Here is a 23,909-nt window from a genome sequence, read left to right on the forward strand (position 1 = left end):
GAATTTGATTCGTAGCCCACTGGAGTTGGTAGCTGGCTTTCCATTGACTTTGGCTTGGTCTATATTAGAAAACTTATCCCAGTGTAACAAAATCGATTTAAAATCAGTCTAGTTACACTGATGCATATCTGTATTATTTATCATTTCTATGGTAGCAGCATCCAGAGGCTCCAGACCCAATGTGTTAGGCACTGTACAAATAGGTCAGTGACAACCCCTGCCTCAAAAAGTTTACAAACTATAGCAGGGCTTTGCAATAAATTAAATACATCTATTTAGTTACATTGGTGCAAGTTTTCTGGTTACCTTTGGGCTTTGATCTGGCCCTTGGGGTGAAATTCTGACCTCAATGAAATGAATGACAAAAATCCCATTTGCTTCATTAGGGCCAGCATTTCACCTTGAGCAAAGAAGGTGTCATCATGAGTTTAGTGAGGAAGGATGGGGATAGATTTCCAGTGTTGTTTAATAAGGGTTTAATGAAATAGTTTTTAGTCAAGCTGGTTGAAAAATGCAAAAGGAAGGGAGAATTGCAAATAAAAAAAAATCTAAGTCAGTTCCTTTTGTGGGTTTTGAAAAGGAATTGTTTTTATTTGTGTGAACATTTTTATTGAAATCTTGATGTTTATTTTTTTTAATGTCTCCCTCTCTTCTAATTTCTTTTTCCATTTTGCCTCTGAAAAAGAGAGGATGGAAGAAGGGGAAAAAATAGGGGAATGGAGGGGGAAAATGAAAAAAACAGTAAACCAAAGCCAACTACAATTGTCATTTTCCAGTGGTGTAGATAAAAAGGAAAACTTCGAAGAAAATCATGAACATTTCTGATTTGGGTAAAAAGGCCACTTTTGATTCCTTTTGTATTGTTCCTTGGGAAAGTTCTGCTGACTCTAGTTTTCCGCAGGAAAGCTCTTGCAGGCTTCATTTTTGCCCTGTCCCCAGCAGACTGTCAGTGATTAACAACTCCCAATCATCAAACAAAGGCTGAAGGTGTGAAAGAAAAGCCTGTTGACACACCAGGTTAGACACTGAGAGATGAGACTCTGGTCCCATTTGAGTCAATTGCAACACTCCCACTGGGGGCCAGGATTCCTGCTGGTGACTCTCCCACAGCACAGCGGGACACGGGGAGCAGCCAAGGGGGGTTTAAAAGCCTTTAACAATAAGATCACTTCACAGCTGGGCCCTGGTGAGAATAGCTGGGTTCTTCCCCTCTCAGGAGGGCACAGGGGTCGCAACTTGCCTTGTTTTGCGTTGCTCCGCTTGGCACCCAGAGAGCTTTGAACGTGGACCCACTGATCTCAATGGAAAAGCTCCCACTCACTTCAACGGGGCAGGATTAGACCCCAGTAAGACTCCAGCTTCAAACGTGTAACCAAAAGGAAACGTTCTCCCTTCAGCCTGGAGATGATCCGCTTTGGGGTGAATTCCCACCCTCCCCCATGTTAATGGGCCATGCCCAGTGCACTGTGGCCTAGGTCTGTTCACCTCGCTGATGTGAAACTGGCACGAATGCAGAAAGGTTGATCATTCCCTGGGCTTGCATCCGACCAAGCAGGTATTCAGGCACAGAAAGCTCATGCTCCAAAACGTCTGTTAGTCTATAAGGTGCCACAGGATTCTTTGCTGCTTTTACAGATCCAGACTAACAGGGCTACCCCTCTGATCCCTGGGCTTGATTATCATCTGCAATCTCCCTTCCTCCAGGGCTCAGCAGCAGGAGCCCCAGGAAAGCCCTGCACTGAGGAGAACCAGGCCGGCAGAACGGATTCCTGGGAGTCCCCACGGCTTCCCGTTTGTATTCAAGGCTGCTTGGTCCAAAGCCCTCAGAGGTCAAGAGAAAGGCCCCCATTTTGGAGCAGGCAGAGTCCTGCAACGTGTGAGACTCACCCCGCCCTACAACGGGTGAACACATTGCTGAGCGGGGGCTGCACTCATGCTTATGGGACATGGTTGCCCTAAATCTCTCTGCTGTTTTAACTCGCTTGGGAGTCGTTTATAGAAGACCTCATCACTTCTTTGGCTCCAGCCAGGGCACTGCCCAAAAGGCCTGGCCAGGGACGCCAAGTCAGGAGAACTTTCCCTAAATCCGTTAAGAGGCTTCCTCCACCCATAGGAAAACCGTTGCATTTCCCCGCCTGTTCAAGGCAAGACTCTCAAGTTTCCACCAGGTAAAAAAAAGGAGGTGTCGGCTTTGCAAGCAGGGTCCCACCCCTCTCCGTTGCTGGAAGGCATCTCCATCACCGCGCTGGGGGAGCCAGACATCTGAGGATCGGTGCACGCCTGCAAAGCAGACACACACACACACACAGCAAAAATGCCCGGAGCTGCTCGCCTGCGCGCACAGGTCAGACGCTGCAGCTCCTGGAGGAGCCTGGAACGGCCGGTGTGTCGTTCCCACACGAGCGTGTGCCTGTGCAAAAAGACACGTGCGTGTGTGTGAGAGACGCTTGCCTCTGCACCAGGCTCCCGGGACTCTGGCGCGCGCCCGGGTCGCCCTGCACACTCACAATGGGTGTTGCTGCTGCGGCAGCGCTGGGTAGGGAGCCTGCAAGTCCCGCTCCCAATAAAGCAAAGCCCATTGTGCTGGGGACTGATAAACTGATCAAACAAGCAAAGCCCCCGGGGCAGCCTGCTGAGGGGGGTGGTGGGGTGCTCTACCTGGCTGTGGGGGAGGGGGGGAGTTAAAGGGGGGGGCAAGGAGAACATGGTGGATCCCCCCCCCCCAGACGCTGAATTCTTTTGCAAACATTCATGCCTAAGGAGGAAGGGCTGGAACAAAGCGGAGCCGCTCCAACCGGTCGGACAGGTAAGGAGGCTTGTTGACACCGTTATGTTTGCAGCACGCATGCTCCTCGCCGAGTTTCCTGGTGCATTTTTCTATTCCACCTTAGGAAACTTTCCCCCCGCTTTTGGGTGCGTGCGGGCTCCGCTCCCCGCTGCGGGACCCCCTGCCGGCGCCGGGGGTGCGGCCGGCCCGGAGCTGCAGCGGCCCGGCTCGGCGCTGCCCGGCCTGGGGCGGGGGGCAGCAGCAGGACCCGCGATCGGGGGCAGAAGGGGGGAGCCCGGCGGCGCCCGCCCGCACCATGCCCAGAGCCTTCCTGGTGAAGAGGCGAAGCCCGCAGCCGGCCAGCCGCAGCTGGGATGGGCTGCCGGACGAGGAGCGAGCGGACACCTACATCCCAGGTGCGGGGCCAGCGGAGCGCGGCGCTTTGGGGGGCGGTCACCTGCCTGCGACAGCACCGCTCGCTGCCCAGCAGGGGGAGGAGACAGGCGACACCCCCTCCCCGAAATAGATCGGGGCGCAGCGGGAAGGGGGAGCTCCCCCGGGACCCGGGGGGGCAGTTTTTGCAAGAGTTTGGGAAGGGAGGGTGAAGATGTTCAGCGAGAACCAACGGCGGGGGGGGGGGGGCGTCGCACGTGAGAGTAGATCGCAGCTGGGACACAGAAATGGACACGTGGGGTGGGGGGGGAACTGTGGGGCTGGCTGTGTGTGGGGGTGGTGTGTGTGTGTATGTGGGTGGGGGGCTGGCTGTGTGTGGGTGTGGGGGGGATGGGGTGTGGGGCTGGCTGTGTGTAGGGGTGGTGTGTGTGTATGTGGGTGGGGGGCTGGCTGTGTGTGGGTGTGGGGGGTTGTGGGGGGGATGGGGTGTGGGGCTGGCTGTGTGTGGGGGTGGTGTGTGTGTATGTGGGTGGGGGGCTGGCTGTGTGTGGGGGTGGTATGTGTGTGTATGTGGGTGGGGGGCTGTGGGGCTGGGTGTATGGGGGTGTGGGGGTGGGGTCCGGGGATGGGGTGTGTATGAGAGTGGGGGGCTGGCTGTATGTGAGGGGCTGTGTGTGGGGGTTGGGGTGTGTATGCGGGTGGGGGGCTGTGGGGCTGGGTGTATGGGGGTATATATGAGAGTGTGGGGCTGGATGTGGGAGGATCGGGGTGTGGGGGGATGTGTGTCCCCCCCGATCTTAGCTGATGCCCGGGGACGTTCCCAAACGGTGCTTGATCCAGACCCCCTGCCCTCCCCCGAGTGACTCCCAGTCCCGCTGGCCTCTCGGCCTGATCCAAAAGCCCCCCGAAGCCAAGGGGGGGGGCTTTCCATTGACACCTTCGGGCTCGAGCCCTGGTGCCCGGGGCAGCGCCCCCCGAACAGCCCGGGGCTGCTGCCCTCGGAGCCGGCTGCTGGGCGCACGGGGTGGGGCCCCAGGCTCCTGCCGCCTCCCCCTGCGCGGGTATAACGGGAAGGAGGAAGCCCCGGCCGGTCCCGGCTGGGCTGTTTGAACTTTGGGACCATTAAGTGTTTGAGTTTCCGATTGCCCTGTTCGCAGGGCCGCCCCGCCCGCCCGCTGCTCAAACAGCGCTGTCCCCCCCCCCCCCCGCCACCTGTGCCCTGCCTGGCACCACCTGCCCTCTGCCTGTCTGGCACCCCCCTGCCTGGCACCTCCTGCCCTCTGCCTGCCTGGCACCACTCCCTGCTTGCCCCCTGCCTGCCTGGTATCCTCCCTGCCTGGCACCCACCACCACCTGTGCCCTGCCTGGCACCACCTGCCCTCTGCCTTTCTGGCACCCCCCTGCCTGGCACCACCTGCCCTCTGCTTGCCTGGCACCCCCCACCACCTGGCACCCCCCACCACGTGTGCCCTGCCTGGCACCACCGCCCTCTGCCTGCCTGGCACCACCTGCCCTCTGCATGCTGCCCCCCATGCCCTGCCTGGCACCCTCTGCCCTCTGCCTGCCTGGCACCCTCACCACCTGGCACCCCCACCACCTGTGCCCTGCCTGGCACTGCCCCATGCCTGGCACCCCCATCACCTGTGCCCAGTCTGGCACCACCTGCCCTCTGGCTGCCTGGCACCCCCCATCACCTGTGCCCAGTCTGGCACCACCTGCCCTCTGCCTGCCTGGAACCCCCCACTGCCTAGCACCCCCACCACCTGTGCCCTGCCTGGCACCACCCCCTGCCTGCCCCATGCCTGGCACCCCCACCACCTGTGCCTTGCCTAGCACCACCTGCCCTCTACCTGCCTGGCACCCCACACCAACTGTGCCTTGCCTGGCACCACCTCCTGCCTGCTCCCACCTGGCTGCCCCCACCACCTGTGCCCTGCATGCCCCCTGCCTGGCACCCTCACCACCTGTGCCCTGACTGGCACCCCCATCACCTGACCCCTGCCTGCCTGGCACCCCCACCCCCACCACCTGTGCCCTGCCTGGCACCACCCCCTGCCTGCCCCATGCCTGGCACCCCCACCACCTGTGCCTTGCCTAGCACCACCTGCCCTCTGCCTGCCTGGCACCCCACACCAACTGTGCCCTGCCTGGCACCACCTCCTGCCTGCTCCCACCTGGCTGCCCCCACCACCTGTGCCCTGCCTGGCACCACCCCCTGCCTGCCCCATGCCTGGCACCCCCACCACCTGTGCCTTGCCTAGCACCACCTGCCCTCTACCTGCCTGGCACCCCACACCAACTGTGCCTTGCCTGGCACCACCTCCTGCCTGCTCCCACCTGGCTGCCCCCACCACCTGTGCCCTGCGTGCCCCCTGCCTGGCACCCTCACCACCTGTGCCCTGACTGGCACCCCCCATCACCTGACCCCTGCCTGCCTGGCACCCACCACGACCTGCACCCTGCCTGCCTGGCACCCTCACCACCTGTGCCCTGCCTGGCACCCCTCACCACCTGTGCCCTGCCTTGCACCACCCCACCACCTGCACCCTGCCTGGCACCGCTGCCATCTGAGCCTACCTGCCTGGCACCCATCACCACCTACCCCCTGCCTACCTGGCACTCCCCACCTCACCACCTGCACTCTGCCTGGCACCCTCCTCACCTGCCCACTGCCTGCGCCCTGCCTGCCTGGCACCCCCCACCACCTGCACCCTGCCTGCCCCTGCATAACACCTTGCCTGCCTGCTCCTCCCACGCCACCTGTGCCCTGCCTGATTGGCACCCCCTGGCCACCTGTGCCCTTCCTGCCTGGCACCCCCCACCACCCGCATCCTACCTGCCCCTGCATAGCACCCTGTCTTCCTGCTTGGCACCCCTCACTGCCTGCGCCCTGCCTGCCTGGCACCCCACCACCTCCTACCTCACTTGCCCCTGCATAGCACCCTGCCTGTCTGGTACCACCCCCTGCCTGGTTGGCACCCCCCTGCCATCTGCGCCCTGCCTGCCAGCCTGGAGCCACCTGTGCCCTGCCAGTCTTGCACCCCACCACCTGTCCCCTGCCAGCTTGCCCCTGGATAGTACCCTGCCTGCCCACCAGCCTGAAACCCCTCCCCCCAACCTGCGCCCAGCCTGGCATGCCTCCCCCTACCAGCCTGCTCACCCCGGGCAGCATCCTGCCCACCAGCTTGGCATCCCCTGCCACCTGCGCCTGCCTGCCAGCCTGGCATGCCTCCCCCTACCTGCCTGCTCGCCCTGGGCAGCGTCCTGCCCACCAGCCTGGCACTCCCTGGCACCTGCACTCTGCCTGCCCCCTTCCTGCCTCTTGCCATCGTGCCCACCACCTCTGGACAGTGCCCTGCCTTCCTGTCCCATGACATCCTGCCCCCTGCCAGCCTGTCCCTGGGTGGCACCTTCCCACTCTGATCCCCCAACCCTCTTCTAGGAAGGGCCAGAACCCAGCCTGCCCCCCAGCAGCACTGCAGCTGCTATCTGCACTCTGCTGCGGCTGCCCCTCCCCTGGCCACTGTTGCTCCTCTTGCAGGGGCTCTGAATCCGGGCCACCCCCTTTCCCCTGCAGCAAGTGTCTCTCCCTTTCCCAGTAACCCCCCTTCTCTGCCTCGCCCCAGGAGGGATAAGCTGCGTGCTGCTGAACTGCCGCATTGAAGACAGCTGCAGCTTGGAGAGCAATGGCAGTAGCACCGCCAGCACAAGGGAGGCCGAGCAGAGTGATCCCCCTACTCCACAGCCAGCAGCCGAGATTGGGAACACAGAGGGGACCCTTCTGGACTTGGCCATGAAGCGCCCAGTGGTCAGATCGAAAATCAAGGTACAGCCCAGCCTCCCATAATCTGCCCACCCGGCGCACAACCAGCCCAGTGACCGTAAGCCGGGGAACCCAAGGTATTTAGGCACCTGACTCCTATTCGAGTTAGACGCCTACATACCTTGGAGGATCTGGGCCACACACCTGACACACTGGAGCCTACTCATAGGCATAGTTTGACTTCTAGGCCAATGGGACTGCGTGTGGGGGAGCAATGCAGTTGGGAGGGGGCAAAGCCCCTCTTCCTCCTCCCAAAACTATACCCAGGGGCCTACTCTAAAAATGTCCTTTCCGTTAAATAAATACAAAGCTATGGAAATACCTGCCCTCAAAAACCGTGGATGAGCTTTGCAAGGCAGATTAGGGGATTTAGACACTCACCATGTGTTGAAATTCATGAATTGTCTGTTAACTAACTACACCTCTACTCCGATATAACGCGACCCGATATAACACGATTTCGGATATAATGCGGTATAGCAATGCTCTGGGGTCGGGGGGGGGCGGGGGCTGTGCGCTCTGGCGGATCAAAGCAAGTTTGATATAACGCGGTTTCACCTATAATGTGGTAAGGGTTTTTGGCTCCCGAGGACAGCGTTATATCGGAGTAGAGGTGTACTTGGAAAAATTCACTCTCCATGTGTGTTTCTTGCGTGTACACACATGCTCGTATTTGGAGCCTGACTGAGTAGAGTCAAAAACCAGTTGATTGTAATGGAGATTTCAGTAGAAATGGCAAGACAGAAAAAGGGCAGTTGATTTGAGTGTAAAAGAAAAAGTAGCCCGATCAGAGAAAATGACGTCAGCCTCACTACGGTGGCTTCATTCAAAATTTTGCAGCTGGCTTATGTTCTTTTCCATGAGCCAGTTTCTGCTAGCATTGCTTTGCTACTGAGGAGGAGGAGGAGGATCAGGCAAAATAACCAGGGCTTCAGGAAAACCTAATTCTCTGCCTCTTCATTGTTGTTATTTATTTGTATTTATTTGTATATGGTTCAGGACAGAATAGCTTTGTGCTGCTGTAGGCCCTGATTCTGCCGTGATCTCTGTGTAGGTAAAACCTCGTGTTTGTACCGAGCTGATTGCAGGATCTGGGCCACATGTAGCCAGGAAGAAAAGAATTTGGGGTTATTTTTTACTCAAACTGTGGAATTTCTACAAGGATTTATTTTGCTCACTAGTTTACTGACGACCCTTATACTTTAATCCCCGATATTGTTAGAGCCAGAGACGATCACGCAGAAATATGTATCATCTTATTAACTGAGTTTCTGCAGAACACGCCCAAGCTTTCTAAAAACACCGCTAAATGCACTGCAGATTCTCAAGAGTCTGCTCAACTCTTTTTTCGCTCTGACTGCTAAACTCATCTTTCACCCTGTGTTTTAGGGTATGTCTACATTGTGATAGGAGACCCGGGGCACCGAGGGGCTGGCACGAGTCAGCTGACGTGGGCTTACGGGGCTAGACAAGTCCAATATACACATTCCAGTTGGGGCTGGAGCCTGGGCTCTGGGATGCTCCTCCCACATGGGGTCTTAGGTTCCAGTCCCATCCTCAGTGACTACACTGCCTCCCAAGCCCCAGGAGCCTGAGTCAGCTGACCCTGCAGTGTAGATGTATCCTTAGTGGCAGATGGGGGCTATCAAATTAATGTTTAACTATTAGCATAATCAAAACATTGAGCCTCCCCCATAAAGTATGTTCTTCCAAATAGCTGAATCGCCAGCATCAGGTCCAGCCACTTCAGATAATCACATTAGCTCAGCCTTTCTTGTATTAGACTCAAGAATGAAAACATTAACTCATAATAACACTTTCAAGTTAATTAACAGGCAAGTGAGATAAACTGGGGAAGACTCTATTGTTTCAGTCTCTGCAGAGTCAACACAATGGCATGCTGGCTTACTTTGTAAGGATTATCTTCACAACCAAAACCTCTTAGAAACTTTTTGGTAAACAAATCGTCTGTTCCATTAAACACAGCAAAAGGAAGTCCTTAGCGATACATTGAAATCTTGTTTACATGAGAAAGCTGTATTGATTTCATAAAAGGTGTGATTCTAAACCAATTTAAGCCTTGTCTATACGGGGAAGTTTTTTCGGTGTAAACTAAGGTGTTAAGTCAAATACCCTCATAATCTTCTGTGTAGATGCTCTTATTCCAGTATAAGGGTGGCTTTTTTGTGTTTGTTTTATTATGTTGCTTGGAAGGGATTTAAGCTAAACTGAAAATAACCCGTAGCAGAGTGGCTGCCTGTGTCTGTCTAGGGCAGTGGCTCTCAACCTTTCCAGGCTACTGTACCCCTTTCAGGAGTCTGATTTGTCTTGCATACCCCCAGATTTCACCTCACTTAAAAACTGCTTTTTTACAAAATCAGACATAAAAATACAGACGCACACTATTACTGAAAACCTGCTTTTTTTCTCATTTTTATGATATAACGATAAATGTTTAATATTGTACTTACATTTCAGTGTATAGTATATAGAATGAAAGTTTAGTTTGTACTGACTTTGCTAGTCCTTTTTATGCAGCCTGTTGTAAAACTAGGCAAATATCTAAATGAGTTGATGTACCCCCTGGAGAACCTCTGCGTACCCCCCAGAGGTACGCGTTCCCCTGGTTGAAAACCACTGATCTAGGGAGTTCTACCTCTCTAACTGGTAAAACTTTCCTGTGAGAATGAGGCCTTAGTTAGACAGGCATAACTCTCTCATGAAGACAAGGACCTAGGTATTTTGCTGGATCAGGATCTAAGTATGAGGAGTCCCATTGAAGCCAATGGGTTACTCACAGGCTTAGAGTAAAGCATGTGCTGAAGTGCTTGGCTGGATTAGGGCCTAAATCTTCAGAATGTTTTCATTTTTTCTCATGACCACATGTTTCTGTTATCCCGGTTTATGACTCATAGGACAGTCCCCTTTTGTCCTGTGAAAAAGCCCACAGGGACTCTGAGATTGCTCCTTGTCCGTTGAATTGGGCTATGGACTTTGCCCCATAAGCTGCGAAACTCCTCAGATCTGTGTGGAGTCTGTGGTCTGTGCCTTAGGTTGTATAGTGCCTGAACAATTCCTTGTGATGGTGGATGGAGTCATCCTCATTTCTCAACGTCCAACCCAATGTCGTGCTAGCTGTTTCTCTTCCAGCACAAACAACCCACATTAACATGGCAGTAAGGAAGCTGGTATCCATGCCTCACTAAGTGACATACACTGCAAATTCAAGAAATCCCAAATAAGATTGTTTCACATGCTTTAGAAATCCTGTTCTCTTCCATTGAGTCAGTCCTGTCTCATATAAGTTTGAACAAGAATTAGAAATTCACTTAGCACTCTGAACTCTTACACCCCCCCACACATGAGCTTATCTTTTCAGCTCATTTTATGCAATATATCCAGAGGCTCACACAATGTTTGAGGCCGTTTCTGCAGAACTCTCCACTTCTTATATATGTCAAATCCTGAGCTGCTGTAAACTGGCGTAGCTCCACTGACTTAAATGGAGAGAAGTCGATTGACACCAGCTGAAGATCTTGCCCAAGTCCACATGGAATAATCTCCACTCAAATCTATGTTATTAAGATGCAAGTGTTTTTTACTACCCACAGACTCAAATCACTACAGCTCCTTTAGTGGGACTTTAGCGTTTTTTGCATTTTTTTTTAAAATAGGGCTAAAAAACAAACCCTCAGGCACAATATGTGTTAGAAAATATGGTCTAAAGGGCAGAATTAGGCGCACCATCAATGGAACTGGGCACCTGGCCATCCCTTGTGCCTTTGAAAGTCAGGCTCTGGATACAGGTGAGCAGGTAATTCAGTGTATTGTGAAATGGCACTCTATTTTCAGATCCAGGTTGTGACGCTGATTATGGGGGCACGGGGAGGGGACATGTAATGCGGAGACATTATGGCATGTTTCTATCGGATGCGATGGATCTCTGGCCTTAACGATTTAGGAGATGAAAGCCCTGATAATGCAGGGAGGTCGGTGTGAGGAATGTGGGTGCAAGAGGTCAGCCTCACGCAGCTCACTGCAAGTAGGAAGCTAAGACCTCAGACAATAAAAGCTGATTTCTCGTTCACAATACTGTTCAGTTTCTCCTATGTTGTTATCGTGAGGATTTTTTCACTGTGCAGAGAGAGAATCCCCCTGTTCTTTGCTCTTGCCTGTCGACCCAGAATCGGATCAAACCATGTTTTATTTCCATCCGCTAGTTCACGACGGGTACCTGCGATGATGCGGCGCTGCACAATTGTGAGCTATGCGGCAAAGGCTTTCGTTTGCAGAGGATGCTCAACCGTCACGTGAAGTGTCACAGCCAAGTAAAGAGACACCTGTGCACCTTCTGTGGCAAAGGATTCAATGACACCTTTGACCTGAAGAGACATGTAAGGACCCATACAGGTGAGAGCAGCTGGGAGAAGGTTCTGCAGCCCAACCGCGTGGTGTTCCTTTTTTAAAAACTAAAGTGCTCTGCCCCCTACAGGCAACAGAAAGCAGTGTTTTGGTGAACAGTCAAAGGGTGAACCGTAGAATAGGATTTTATATTCAGTACAACCTCAGATAAGTACGGTTTGGTTTGGTTACATCCCACTCCGCCTCCCCTCCAGACTGGCTGGTTTGAGGGAAGCCAGACAGCAAATCTGACTTCTCCTAGCCCTGAGCACAGATGCCCCACAGAGCCAGCTGTGACAGAATCACGCTGCTTTGGGCTTCACAGAAATTGCATCCATTAAATGAAGGGCTTGTGCAGCTCTGTGTGGAGACATTTAAGGTACAAAGGCTGCATGGACATTGTTGTTCCAGGTTAGCTTCACCCAGTTAGGAACAGTATTAAGCTAAACCAAAATAAGCTGCTGTCAAACTGAAATAAGAGTGTTTGCACCAATTTAAGTAAACCAGTGCGAGTGTGAACGCAGAGAGAGCTTAAATTGGTATAACCCCTTATGTGGACACTCTTGTAAGAGTGGCAGATAACTGAATTTAGCCAAATAAATATGGATTGATTGACTTTTAAGAGTGTCCACTAGAAGGTTGCCTTGGTTTCACTAAATCAATCTAGTTACACCAGTGCAATTTCTGAGGGACCCCTAGACCCCAGCCTCACCACTACAGACATTCTTGGGCAAGCTGGCTACCCTATAAAATAGGGGTCATTAAACCAGCAGGTGTTTAGCTTGTGCTGCAGGATTTGGACACCCAGTGACTGCTGGACAAGCTCCCTGATTTCTCTCAGTTTCAGTGCTAGCCAGGACCTTAGGGATGCTGTGGTGCAACCTTGATTAACCTTTTTGTTTATGGTATCTCCAAGCAGAGAGTCATTAGCCAGGTACCCCACTGCAGATCCAGGTGCAATAACTGTGTAGGCAAACACGGCATTTATGGCTTAGCAGTCGCTCCCACACAGCCACTGACATCTAATGTACTGAGAAAACGTTGGCCAAGATATTCGTCTTTCTCTTTGAAAAGCATTGTGGGATCTTCAGTTTGTGCATGGAAAGCTGTTGGAGACGAACAGCAGGAAACAACATTTTGAGACACACCGTCAGGTTCAATTTGGGCCAGAGTTTAGATTTTGTAAAAACAAACTTTTATTAAGGACAAAAAAAAAAAAAAAGCTAAGACCAGCAGACACATTTCCATATACAGTATAGTGTGACGTTTTGGTGAAACAATTGTTCCTTGCTGTGTTTGCAACCAAAACTTTGCAGCTCTCTGATAGTGCATGAGAGGGATAGCTCAGTGGTTTGAGCATAGGCCTGCTAAACCTAGGCTTTTGAGTTCAATCTTTGATGGGGCCATTTGGGGATTGGTCCTGCTTTGAGCAGGGGGTTGGATTAGATGATCTCCTGAGGTCCCTACCAACCCTAATAATCTATGATTCTATTAAAGTGAAACTGATTAGTCATCTTCCATTGCCTGAGCTGAATTCATTGTAAAAAGTAACCAGCATAAATTCTTTCAGTTTAATCAAAGGTATTGTTTGTAAAAGAGGTACATTTTGTTTGTTCTAGATACAATTTGAAACTTGACTGTTTTCCCTGAATTCCAACTGGACTTGATGGGAATTATGAAGAATTCCCACCCCGGAGCGCTGTAGCTATGCTGGTCTCCCCCGCACTGTAAAGGCGGCTAGGTTGACAAAAGAATCTGTTGACCTAGCTACCGTCGTTTGGGGAGATGGATTTTCTACTGCAGTGGAAACCCCCCTTGTGTCACTGTAGGAAGAATCTGCACTGTGGTGCTCCAGAGGCATAGCTGTGGCACCATAGCTGTACTGGCGGAGCACTTATAGTGTATACATGACCTAACTAATAGTGTGATTGGAACAAAGATTTCAACAGTACTAGAAAAATATGTGATTGAGAATCTCCCTCCTCCAGCCTCAGATTAGCTGGATGTTTCTGCTAAAATGATCCAGTAGCTGAGTCATCAGCAACGGAGGTGTACATTAGCACAATTCGATTACATTGTTATCATCCATTTATATGAATGGGGGAATTTTACTCCTCTTTCTTTTGTTTCTGTCTGCCTCCGGCATAAATCCCCGAGTTTACAAACTGTTTTGCACAGGTGTATACATTAGGGTTGTCAAGCGATTAAAAAAATTAATCGCGATTAATTGCACTGTTAAAAAATAATAGAATACCATTTATTTTAATATTTTTGGATGTTTTTTACATTTTCAAATATACTGATTTCAGTGACAACGCAGAATAAAGTGTACAGTACTCACTTAATGTTTATTTTTGATTACAAGCATTTACACTGTAAAAAACCAAAAGAAAGCGTATTTTTCAATTCACCTAATACGAGTACTGTACTGCAATCTCTTTATCATGACAATCAAACTTACAAATGTAGAATTAAGTCCAAAAAAACTTGCATTCAAAAAATAAAACAAGGTAAAATTTTGGAGCCTGCAAGTCCATTCAGTCTTACTTCTTGTTCAGCCAGTTGCTCAGACAAACAAGTTTCTTTACATTTGCAGGAGATACTGCTACCCGCTTCTTGTTTACAGCGTCACCTGAAAGTGAGAACAGGTGTTCTCCTGGCACTGTTGTAGCCATGTTGGAAGATATTTATGTGCCTGATGCACTAAAGATTCACATGTCCCTGCATGCTTCAACCACCATTCCAGAAGATACGCATCCATGCTGATGATGGGTTCTGCTTGATAACAATCCAAAGCAGTGTGGACTGACCCATGTTCATTTTCATTATCTGAGTCAGATGCCACCAGCAGAAGGTTGATTTTCTTTTCTGGTGGTTTGGGTTCTGTAGTTTCTGCACTGGAGTGTTGCTCTTTTAAGACTTCTGAAAGCATGCTCCACACTTCATCTCTCTCAGATTTTAGAAGGCACTTCAGATTCTTAAATCTTGGGTTGAATGCTGTAGCTATCTTTAGAAATCTCACATTGGTACTGTCTTTGCGTTTTGTGAAATTTGCAATGAAAGTGTTCTTAAAATGAACAACATGTGCTGGGTCATCATCCGAGACTGCTATAACAGGAAATATAAGGCAGAATGCGGGTAAAACAGAGCAGGGGACATACAATTCTCCCCCAAGGCGTTCAGTCAGAAATTTAATTAATGCTTATTTTTTTAATGAGAATCATCAACATGGAAGCATTTCCTCTGGAATGGTGGCCGAAGCATGAAGGGGCATACGAATGTTCAGCATATCTGGCATGTAAATACCTTGCAATGCTGGCTATAAAAGTGCCAGGCGAACGCCTGTTCTCACTTTCAGGTGACATTGTAAATAAGAAGCGGGCAGCATTATCTCCTGTAAATGTAAATAAACTTGTTTCTCTTAGTGATTGGCTGTACAAGAAGTAGGACTGAGTGGACTTGTAGGCTCTGAAGTTTTACATTGTTCTGTTTTTGAGTGCAGTCATGTAACAAAAAAAAAATCTACATTTGTAAATTTCACTTTCATGACAAAGAGATTGCACTACAGTACTTGTATGAGGTGAATTGAAAAAGACAATTTCTTTTGTTTATCATGTTTACAGTGCAATTATTTGTGAGCAAAAATAATATAGACTTTGATTTCAGTTACAAAACAGAATAAAATATATATGCAAATATAGACAGACAGCCAAAATATTTATTAAATTTCCATTGGTATTCTATTATTTAACAGTGCAATTAAAACTGCAATTAATATTTTGAAATTAACCTTGTGACTTAACTGTGATTAATCGACAGCCCTAGTATAAATATTAGAAGGATCACAATGTCTAAACACAAAATTGCACCAGTTTATCTAAGGTTGGAAATGGACCAAAATAGCTCAAAACTCGTGAGCCAGGGTCCTGAAAATCATGAGATTGGCTTAAAAATCAAGAGGTTTTTTTTTTTTTTTTAAATTAGTGTTTTTTATTTGCCCTCTGGGTTTTGAGTCTTTAGGGGAAAACATTTTCAGCTTTTTCTCAGCATCCCTAAGAACTGGAAACAGGGGAAACCCTGGCCCCATCAAAGTCAGTATCATGAGAGTTGGCAACACCGTATAATTTAGGACACTGATTCAAGAAAACCTCCCTGTTCAGCTTAAACATGTGCCTACGTCTTACTGAAATGCTTTTGTGCTTTCCTGAAACAGGGTGTTAGATGCCTAATATGAATTTAAGGCACCTTGCTTTAGGCACCCACTTCAGAAAATCTTATCCTAAGAAAGCGTAAATATTTATTTAGATTGTAAGTGGTTTGGGGCAGGGACTGTCTACTAATCAGTGTTTGTACCCTAGTGCAATGGGGCATTTTTCTTGGTTGGTCCTAAAGTGTTATTGCAATAAATGTGATTCATCATAATTAATAATAAATAACGTTGTCTGGCCTTGCAGGAATTCGTCCTTACAAATGTGAGATCTGCAACAAGGCATTTACCCAGCGATGTTCTCTGGAATCCCACCTTAAAAAGATCCATGGGGTGCAGCAGCAATATGCTTACAAACAGCGACGCGATAAACTTTACGTCTGCGAAGATTGTGGCTACACGGGCCCAACGCAAGAGGACTTGTATCTGCATGTGAATAACGCTCACCCTGGGAGTGCTTTCCTCAAGAAAACCTCTAAAAAGCTGGCAGCAGTCTTACAGAATAAACTGACCTCTGTCCTGCAGCGGAACCCTGAAGATGATGAGGAAGATGAGTAACGCAGTGGATTACAGCGGTCACATGCAATAAAGTTTACGTGTCGGGTATTTTTTCAAACAGCTTTGAAAGGGATCCGTGTAATAGCAGGCATCTTGTCCTTTTGGTAATGACAGGCTGTGGATGTTACAGTCTCAATGTGAGAGAAATGTTCTCAGCTTAATGCAAATACAAGGCTTTTTTAATCGTGAGAATAAAAGGGAAAATTTTGGAGCCAGCATCGCCTGTGGATAGAGCCCTGCACTGGTACTTGGGAGACTCCACGTCAGTTCCCAGCTCTGCCACTGGCCTGCTGTGTTACCTTGGGCAAGTCACTTAACATTTCCATGATTCAGTTTTCTCAACTGCGTAATGGAGATAATGACACTAATCAACTTCGTAAGGTGCTTTGAAATCTGTGGGTGAAAAATGCTAGATAAGAGCTAGGTATCCTTAATATTATTCCCAGATGAGAATCTACAGTAAAATGAAGTTAAGGATGAGAGTATGTATCATAAGGTAAGAAATGAACAATCAATACACTCAAACAACCTTAACTCTGCCCTGTAGTGAAACCATGCAGAAACCATGTGATTATGATTAAGGTTGTTAGGATTTGTAATCCCAGGTTAGAAAAAAATGAATTTTAAAGATGGTAGATTTTTTCATATTATTTCTGTCCATCTCCCCGGGGGGGGGGGGGCGGGGGGCGGGGCATGATTCCAGGGCAGAGTTAAGGTTTTTTTGTGCACCTTGACTGTGCATTTCTTACCTTAACATGTTTGGATTTCTTTTGAGTGTAATCTTAACTCTGAATTGCTTGATTTTTTAATGCTTAGTTCTGAGATCACTATCACATCCCTGTGGCAGTTGTTTAATTATTGAGGCATCTTTTCAACCTTAACTCCACCTTAATATATATTTTTTGTCTGGGAATTTCTCTAGTTCTAAAACATTTTCATAGATGAACACTAAATAAGAAACCCAAAGAGAATGCTACCAGATAGTTCTAAGGACTTGAAGATACACAGCACCAACCTTCAATCATTTAAAAAAAAAAAAATTAAACTTCCAAGGGTGGATTTCGCTAGGATACCAAAGCAATGCAAAGCAGCCAGAGGGCACTAGCCAGTTCACCTAGTTATAGAACTACATTGCATTGCCAGAGCGGCACAAATCAACCAATGCTTACTGGTGAATCTGGGCCTTGGTTTGCCATTGACTTATTGGTTTAGAAGGCTGCGTTAGTGAGACCACCACTCTGCTATGTGGCAGGATCAGGGAGAGAAAGACCCCAGGCCCGGAGTCCCAGTGTCTCTGCTTCCCGTTTGCTCCCCCTCTGGTTCCTTTGGCAGTGCTGGCCCAGTGCTCATTGGAGCCAAGCAGCAGTGCCATTGGGGAGCCTTACGGACACTGATGCCCAAACAAGTGTGCAGCCGCCGAATGGAATCTTTGAAGAGCAATGCCAGTTGGGCCAAGCCATCCGTCAGTCAGAACTCCTGGCACATGTGTCCAGTCTGCCTTGGTACCACTGAGTCATTACAGCCAGTAGTACCGTTGCTTGCAAATTACCTGGCCTGGAAGGGTGGTGATTGGTGCTCTACTCTGCTAAGATCGCTCAGGACAGAGAAAAGATTCATGCCAACACTCATTTCTTAAAGGACCCAGTTTGACTGCATAAACCAATGAATGAATTTACTTGTAAATTATCCAAAAACTCATTGTGTACTCAAAGAGTGAGTGCTGGACATTTGGGGAGGACACACACTTATTTTGTGTACAAAACAGAGATTGCATCCTGGTTTTAATGCAAAATGGAACTCAGCCTGAAGTACGGAACGGAACTCGTCAGCATCTCCATGGTTAATATATGAAAATGATGTCAGATTCTGGTTGTGTCTGTAAAAACTAAATTTTCTTTGATTGCCTGAGTCCTGGTGCAGAAATCTGCGAGGGCTTTGGAGGGGGGAGGGAAAGCTTTTGGGTGTTCTTAAGCATTTCTTAATGAAACAACTATTTTATGCAACAAGACTGAGGGTGCTTGGGGCCTTGAAAGAATCTTAATAAAGTGAAACTTTGATGTACCGAATAAGAAAGTGACTGTCCTATGTAACAGGAAAGGTTGCAAGGGATACTTTGCTAAACAGAATTCCAAGTACAAAGTGTTGAGATGAATGACAGAATATTCACTTAGTGACATTTTGGCTGCAGATTATATTTTGACTCTTAGTTGTTCCCTGGTCATGACTGTCTTATGCTTCAGAGATGAAAGCCAGCTTGAGTTCTTAGCTAGGGCAAGGACTGGCACGAAACAGCATCTAAAATAAAGATTATTCTTTTCTAGTAAGGTTTACCTCTCTGCAAGCACACTGATATGTAAGATCAGATCGTGTAAGATCGTAAAGTTTAGGTTTGATCACATGGGTTAGCAAAATAAAGGTGGATAATTGTATTTAATTCTGGTTTTTTTTAATTGTAGAAATTTTAGGCCAAAATATACTTGACATACCTGTAGTCCAGGAAATAATGTAATTTATTTGGTGGCGAATAAACAGTTCTATATGGCAAGAGCTAACACCATTCTTCCCTGACAACTTTATTAAACGGAAAAAACAAAACAACTAAGGATATTTCCTGACCAACTTACTTCTTCAACCCTAACTCTGTCCTAAGTAGCAGGAATGTAATAGAAAAAAGGCCCGAAGAGAACAGTGTCGCTTGAAATGACAAACTTTAGAACGCCAGGGAATTCTAAAGTGGAGTTACTTATAAAAGCCCTTCTAGAGCATGTTTTTCTCCTCTCACCACGCTGCATTTAATCCCCCCAACAGCTACAGTTCAGAGCCAGAGTATAGCAGCTTCATCACATGGGTTGTCCAGAAAGAGTGAACTGGGGATAAGGCATCAGCTGTACTCCAGAGGACTGGGTAGTGGTTGATACATGTTTTGAAATGCTTGAGCTTGTTTTACTTGAGGCTCAGGAGGAGGCAATGGTAATGGCAGGGTGTGATGAGGTGTTCATCCCGCACTAGCCTAGGAGGGACAGATCAACCAACTAGGCCACAGCTGAGGGGAATTAGGTGGCCCAAGTAATCCCCTGAAAGATGACCGAGCCCAGCTGTGAAGGATCAGGTGGGGCTAGGATAATGCCAGGAAGCTGGCAGTGAGGGAACCTGCAGTCACCCTCTGGCTGTTAGGGTGAGAAACCTAGGGAAAGGATGTAGGAAAAGTCTCAGGGAAACTGCAGGAAAGGTGAAGATAGTGCAGGCCTTGGCTGCTGAGTAGATGGTCCCTGGTCTGGAACCAGGAGTAGAGGGTGGGCCTACGTTCCCCTACCAGCCACTGGGGCAGTGCCACCAGCTGGGCAGTGAATAAGAAGATTGCTGGAGACAGTTTCTGTGGAAAGACTTTGATACCCCAGAAGGAGGAAACCATTGTGACCTGGAGGGAGGGCCAAGCCAGGAAGGGAGAGCACTTGGAGCCTCAGGGGGAGAGGCACACAACAAGTGGCAAAAGGGGGCATTGACTCTGCAAAGAGCTGATCCCCAGAACAACCAGGAGGAGGTGCCCTAGCAGTGAGCAGGACCCCATGACACAAGTGTTGAAATCAAAATGCTGTCTTGTCCCAGCTGTGCTTGGAGCCCTTTGGAGGGGCACCACCTGGGAGCCCTAGCCATGGACCAGAAACCCCCTGTGCTGAACAAAAAACTTACAAACTAGGTATATGCAGCTGTGGGGAAGGGATTCCTGGGAGCCCTGGGCTGTCTTGTTTTAGTCTCTCCCTGCTTTTCGCAACAGGGGGGTGATTTTCCCTCTTCCCCTGGGAGTGATCCCTCCTCAGCACTCTCCAATGGGAGGAGGAAGCCTTCAGAGTGTCAAATGTCATCCTCCCCATTCAGAAACTGTTTTCCCCTCGCTCTCCAGCAGGGGGTGCTGTATTCCTCCTCCACCCAGGCTTGCGGACTGTCTGTGCCATGTGATGTATTCATCTCTTAAGAACCCTGTGAAGCTCCTTTGAGAAGGCCCACAGGTGCCACAAATTCATTAAGTCTCCCCTTTTCTGTTGAAATTCCTAAGGTCCATGTAGACAGTCTCTAGAATCAATTCAACTGGCAGAATGGGGATCTATTTACTATGCAGCATATTTCCCATGGTCTCCTCCCACCTTAGGAAATTAATTACAATATATTGCACTGACCTTTGCAGCTGCTCCTGTTCTTGGATTGTTTTAATTTTATATATATATATATATATATATATTTGACTGGGGTTTGTATGTACCTGGTAGTGAGTTTAGTGTATTTCCTCTGGAAATAGGAAGCACATCGAAAAGTTATAGTATAACTTAAAAAACAAACCAAAAAATCCCTCAAGGTGAGCATTCCGCTCTTCAAACTGGATGGAGATGAGCAACTACATCATTAGTGCATGTCACAGGTCAATTGTAAGGTAACTTTCTCTAGTCTTAGAGTAATTGCTTAATTTTGCACTATAACTTCAATGTCTTGCTAGACACCTTTGAAAATGCCAGTCCTTAAACTCTGCTAGTCTAGCTGAGCCAGTAAACCCCACTGTGTGGATGTTGTTATTGGTATAAAACTTTGCTATAGCTGTTCTTGCATAGGAAGAGGAATAAGTTATATCAGTAGATGGCATCTTTATATTGGTATAACCACAGCCATGCTAGGGTTGTACTGGTATAAGTATTTTACTAATGAAAAAAGTGACCAATATAGTTGTGGTGTTTAAAAAATTAAATTAAATTAACAAAATCCTGTGTAGACCAGGCCTAAGTGGTGTGACAGACCCAGACCAGTGGGGTACAGGAGTCTGGTCGAGGGCAAATATACTGGTCACTGGATGAGTAGTTTTCTGTTCCCTGAGTGACCAGAGCAGGGGCTGCACTAGAGTAATCAGGAACTTGCTAGAACCAATTAAGGCAGACAGGCTGATTAGAACACCTGCAGCCAATCAAGGCAGGCTAATCAGGGCACCTGGGTTTAAAAAGGAGCTCACTCCAGCCAGGCAAGGGGGAGCCAGAGGAGAGGAAGTGTGTGAGAGAGAGGAGCTGGGAGCAAGAGACTCAAGGAGCTGAGAGTGAGAAGGTGTGCTGCTGGAGGACTAAGGAGTACACCTGTTATCAGATACCAGGAGGAAGGTCCTGTGGTGAGGATAAAGAAGGTGTTTGGAGGAGGCCATGGGGAAGTAGCCCAGGGAGTTGTGCTGTCATGCAGCTGTTACAGGAGGCACTCTAGATAGCTGCAATCCACAGGGCCCTGGGCTGGAACCCGGAGTAGAGGGTGGGCCCGGGTTCCCCTCCCAAATCTCCCAACTCCTGACCAGACACAGGAGGAGCTGACCCAGACTGTGGGGAAGATCACTGAGGTGAGCAAATCTGCCAATAAGTGCAGGACCCACCAAGGTAGAGGAGGAACTTTGTCACAGTGGCTAGACCTTGAAAAGTCCTGAACAACCTTTCCTGCCACCCTACTGACCTCTTTGGTGTAGTGCTGGTCATGTGCCTTTTGACTTCAGTGGTGCAGCATCAGATCCTAAATATGGCATTGGAAACTGTCTTAAGAACGGCCCTACTGGATCAGACCAAAGGTCCATCTAGCCCAGTATCCTGTCTTCCGACAGGGGCCAATGCCAGGTTCCCCAGAGGGAATGAACAGAACAGGTAATCATCAAGTGAACCATCCTGTCACCCATTCCCAGTTTCTGGCAAACAGAGGGTAGGAACACCATCCCTGTCCATCCTGGCTAATAGCCATTGATGGACCTATCTTCCATGAACTTATCTAGTTATTTTTTGAACTCTGTTATCGTCTTGGCCTTCACAACATCCTCTGGCAAGAATTTCCACAGGTTGGCTATGCATTGTGTGGGAAAAATACTTCCTTTTGTTTTAAATCTGGTTCCTATTAATTTCATTTGGTGGCCCCTAGTTCTTGTTATGAGGAGTAAATAACACTTTATTTACTTTCTCCACACCAATCATGTTTTTATCAACCTCTATCATATTCCCCTCTTTTCCAGGCTGAAAAGTCCCAGTCTTATTAATCTCTGCTTGTATGGCAACCATTCCATCCCCTTAGTCATTTTTGTTGCCTTTTTCTGAACCTTTTTCAATTCCAATATATCTTTTTTGAAATGGGGTGAGCACATCTGCACACAGTGTTCAAGATGTGGGCATACCCTGGATTTATATAGTGGTAATATGATATTTTCTGTCTTATTCTCTATCCCTTTCTTAATGATTCCCAACATGGTTTGTTTTTTTGGCTGCCACTGAACATTGAGTAGATGTTTTCAGAGAACTGTCCACAAGGATTCCAAGATCTCTGTCTTGACTGGTAACAGCTACTTTAGACCCCATCATTTTATATGTATCATTGGGATTATGTTTCCAATGTGCATCACTTTGCATTTTTCAACATTGAATTTCATCTGCCATTTTTTTGCCCAGTCACCCAGTTTTGTGAGATCCTTTTCTAGCTCTTCGCAGTCTGCCTAGGACCTAACTAGCTTGAGTAGTTTTGTATCATCTGCAAATTTTTCCACCTCACGAGTTACCCCTTTTTCCACATCATTTATGAATATGTTGAATAGGACTGATCCCAGTACAGACCCCTGAGGGACACCACTATTTACCTCGCTCCTTTCTGAAAACTGACCATTTATTTCTACCCTTTGTTTCCTGTCTTTTAACCAGTTACAAATCCATGAGAGAACCTTCCCTCATATCCCATGACAGCTTACTTTGCATAAGAGCCTTTGTTGAGAGACCTTGTCAAAGGCTTTCTGAAAATCTAAGTACACTATATCCACTGGATCCCCCTTGTCCACATGCTTGTTTACCCCCTCAAAGACGTCTAGTACATTGGTGAGGCATGATTTCCCTCTGCAAAAACCATGTTGACTATTGCCCAACAAATTATGTTCATCTACGTGTCTGACAATTTTGTTCTTTACTATAGTTTCAGTCAGTTTGCTTGGTACTGAAGTCGGGCTTACTGGCCTGTAATTGCCAGGATCAACTTCTGGAGCCCTTTTAAAAAATTGGCATCACATTAGCTATCCTCCAGTCATTTGGTACAGATGCTGATTTAAATGATAGGTTACAGACTACAGTTAGTAGTCCTGCAATTTCACATTTGAGTTCCTTCAGAACTCTTGGGTGAATCCCATCCAGTCCTGGTGACTTGTTACTGTTGTTTATCAACTGAGAGGCAGAATCACCTCTCCTCTTTAAACAGACGGTGTTTTAGTAAACGGCAGCGAGATGCAAACAGCCCCTGTACCAGCTTTGCCTCCTTTGGGCCACCTCCAGAGTAGAACTCCATACTGCATGCAGACATCTAGCGGCTGTGTCATATCCTATATTAAACAATTTCAGCGTTCTAATATTGTGCATCTGTTTTTGGAACTCTCGGTGCTCTCTTTCCTATTAGCCATTCTCCTGACTTTTACTGCATCTGTAACATAGATGATCCAACCTGACTGCAGGTTAGCACCTGTGGCTTTCTCTCATTTCCTAGTTTAAATGTTCTTCTGTTGTGCCATCCCTTTGCTATATACAGATTCACCCTTCCACAAATTATTGCCCATCAAATAATGCACTTGAAACCACCCACCTGAACACTGCAATTCTGAGTTGTGGGACATCCCTACATAACAGGTAGAATTACTGTGGCAGCCCTGACTAGGCATCTGCTCAGCCATCTAAATAGAGCTTTTAGGCCTGGCCTGAATGTTAATGTCACATTCTGGAGTGCAGTCC

The 23,909-nt window shown here is 48.3% G+C and overlaps 1 protein-coding gene across 1 annotated transcript; it reads left to right on the forward strand.

Moving 5' to 3' along the window:
• Positions 1–3,064: 3,064 nt before the first annotated feature.
• OVOL2 (ovo like zinc finger 2) lies at positions 3,065–16,819 on the forward strand. Its single transcript, XM_050952229.1, has 4 exons — positions 3,065–3,183; positions 6,787–6,986; positions 11,204–11,393; positions 15,839–16,819. The coding sequence occupies exons 1-4, from the start codon at positions 3,084–3,086 to the stop codon at positions 16,147–16,149; spliced, it is 801 nt and encodes a 266-aa protein (XP_050808186.1). The 5' UTR covers positions 3,065–3,083; the 3' UTR covers positions 16,150–16,819.
• The last annotated feature ends 7,090 nt before the right edge of the window (positions 16,820–23,909 follow it).

Source organism: Gopherus flavomarginatus, chromosome 4, assembly GCF_025201925.1.
Source record: "Gopherus flavomarginatus isolate rGopFla2 chromosome 4, rGopFla2.mat.asm, whole genome shotgun sequence".
Lineage (NCBI taxonomy): Eukaryota > Metazoa > Chordata > Testudines > Testudinidae > Gopherus > Gopherus flavomarginatus.

What these genes read in the sequence shown, in the direction of transcription:
- OVOL2 (XM_050952229.1), top strand. Translation starts at nt 3,084, where the DNA reads ATGCCCAGAGCCTTCCTGGTGAAGAGGCGAAGCCCGCAGCCGGCCAGC. An exon ending in AGCGGACACCTACATCCCAG is followed by an intron (nt 3,184 to 6,786) that starts GTGCGGGGCCAG and finishes GCCTCGCCCCAG; the next exon opens with GAGGGATAAGCTGCGTGCTG. An exon ending in TGGTCAGATCGAAAATCAAG is followed by an intron (nt 6,987 to 11,203) that starts GTACAGCCCAGC and finishes TCCATCCGCTAG; the next exon opens with TTCACGACGGGTACCTGCGA.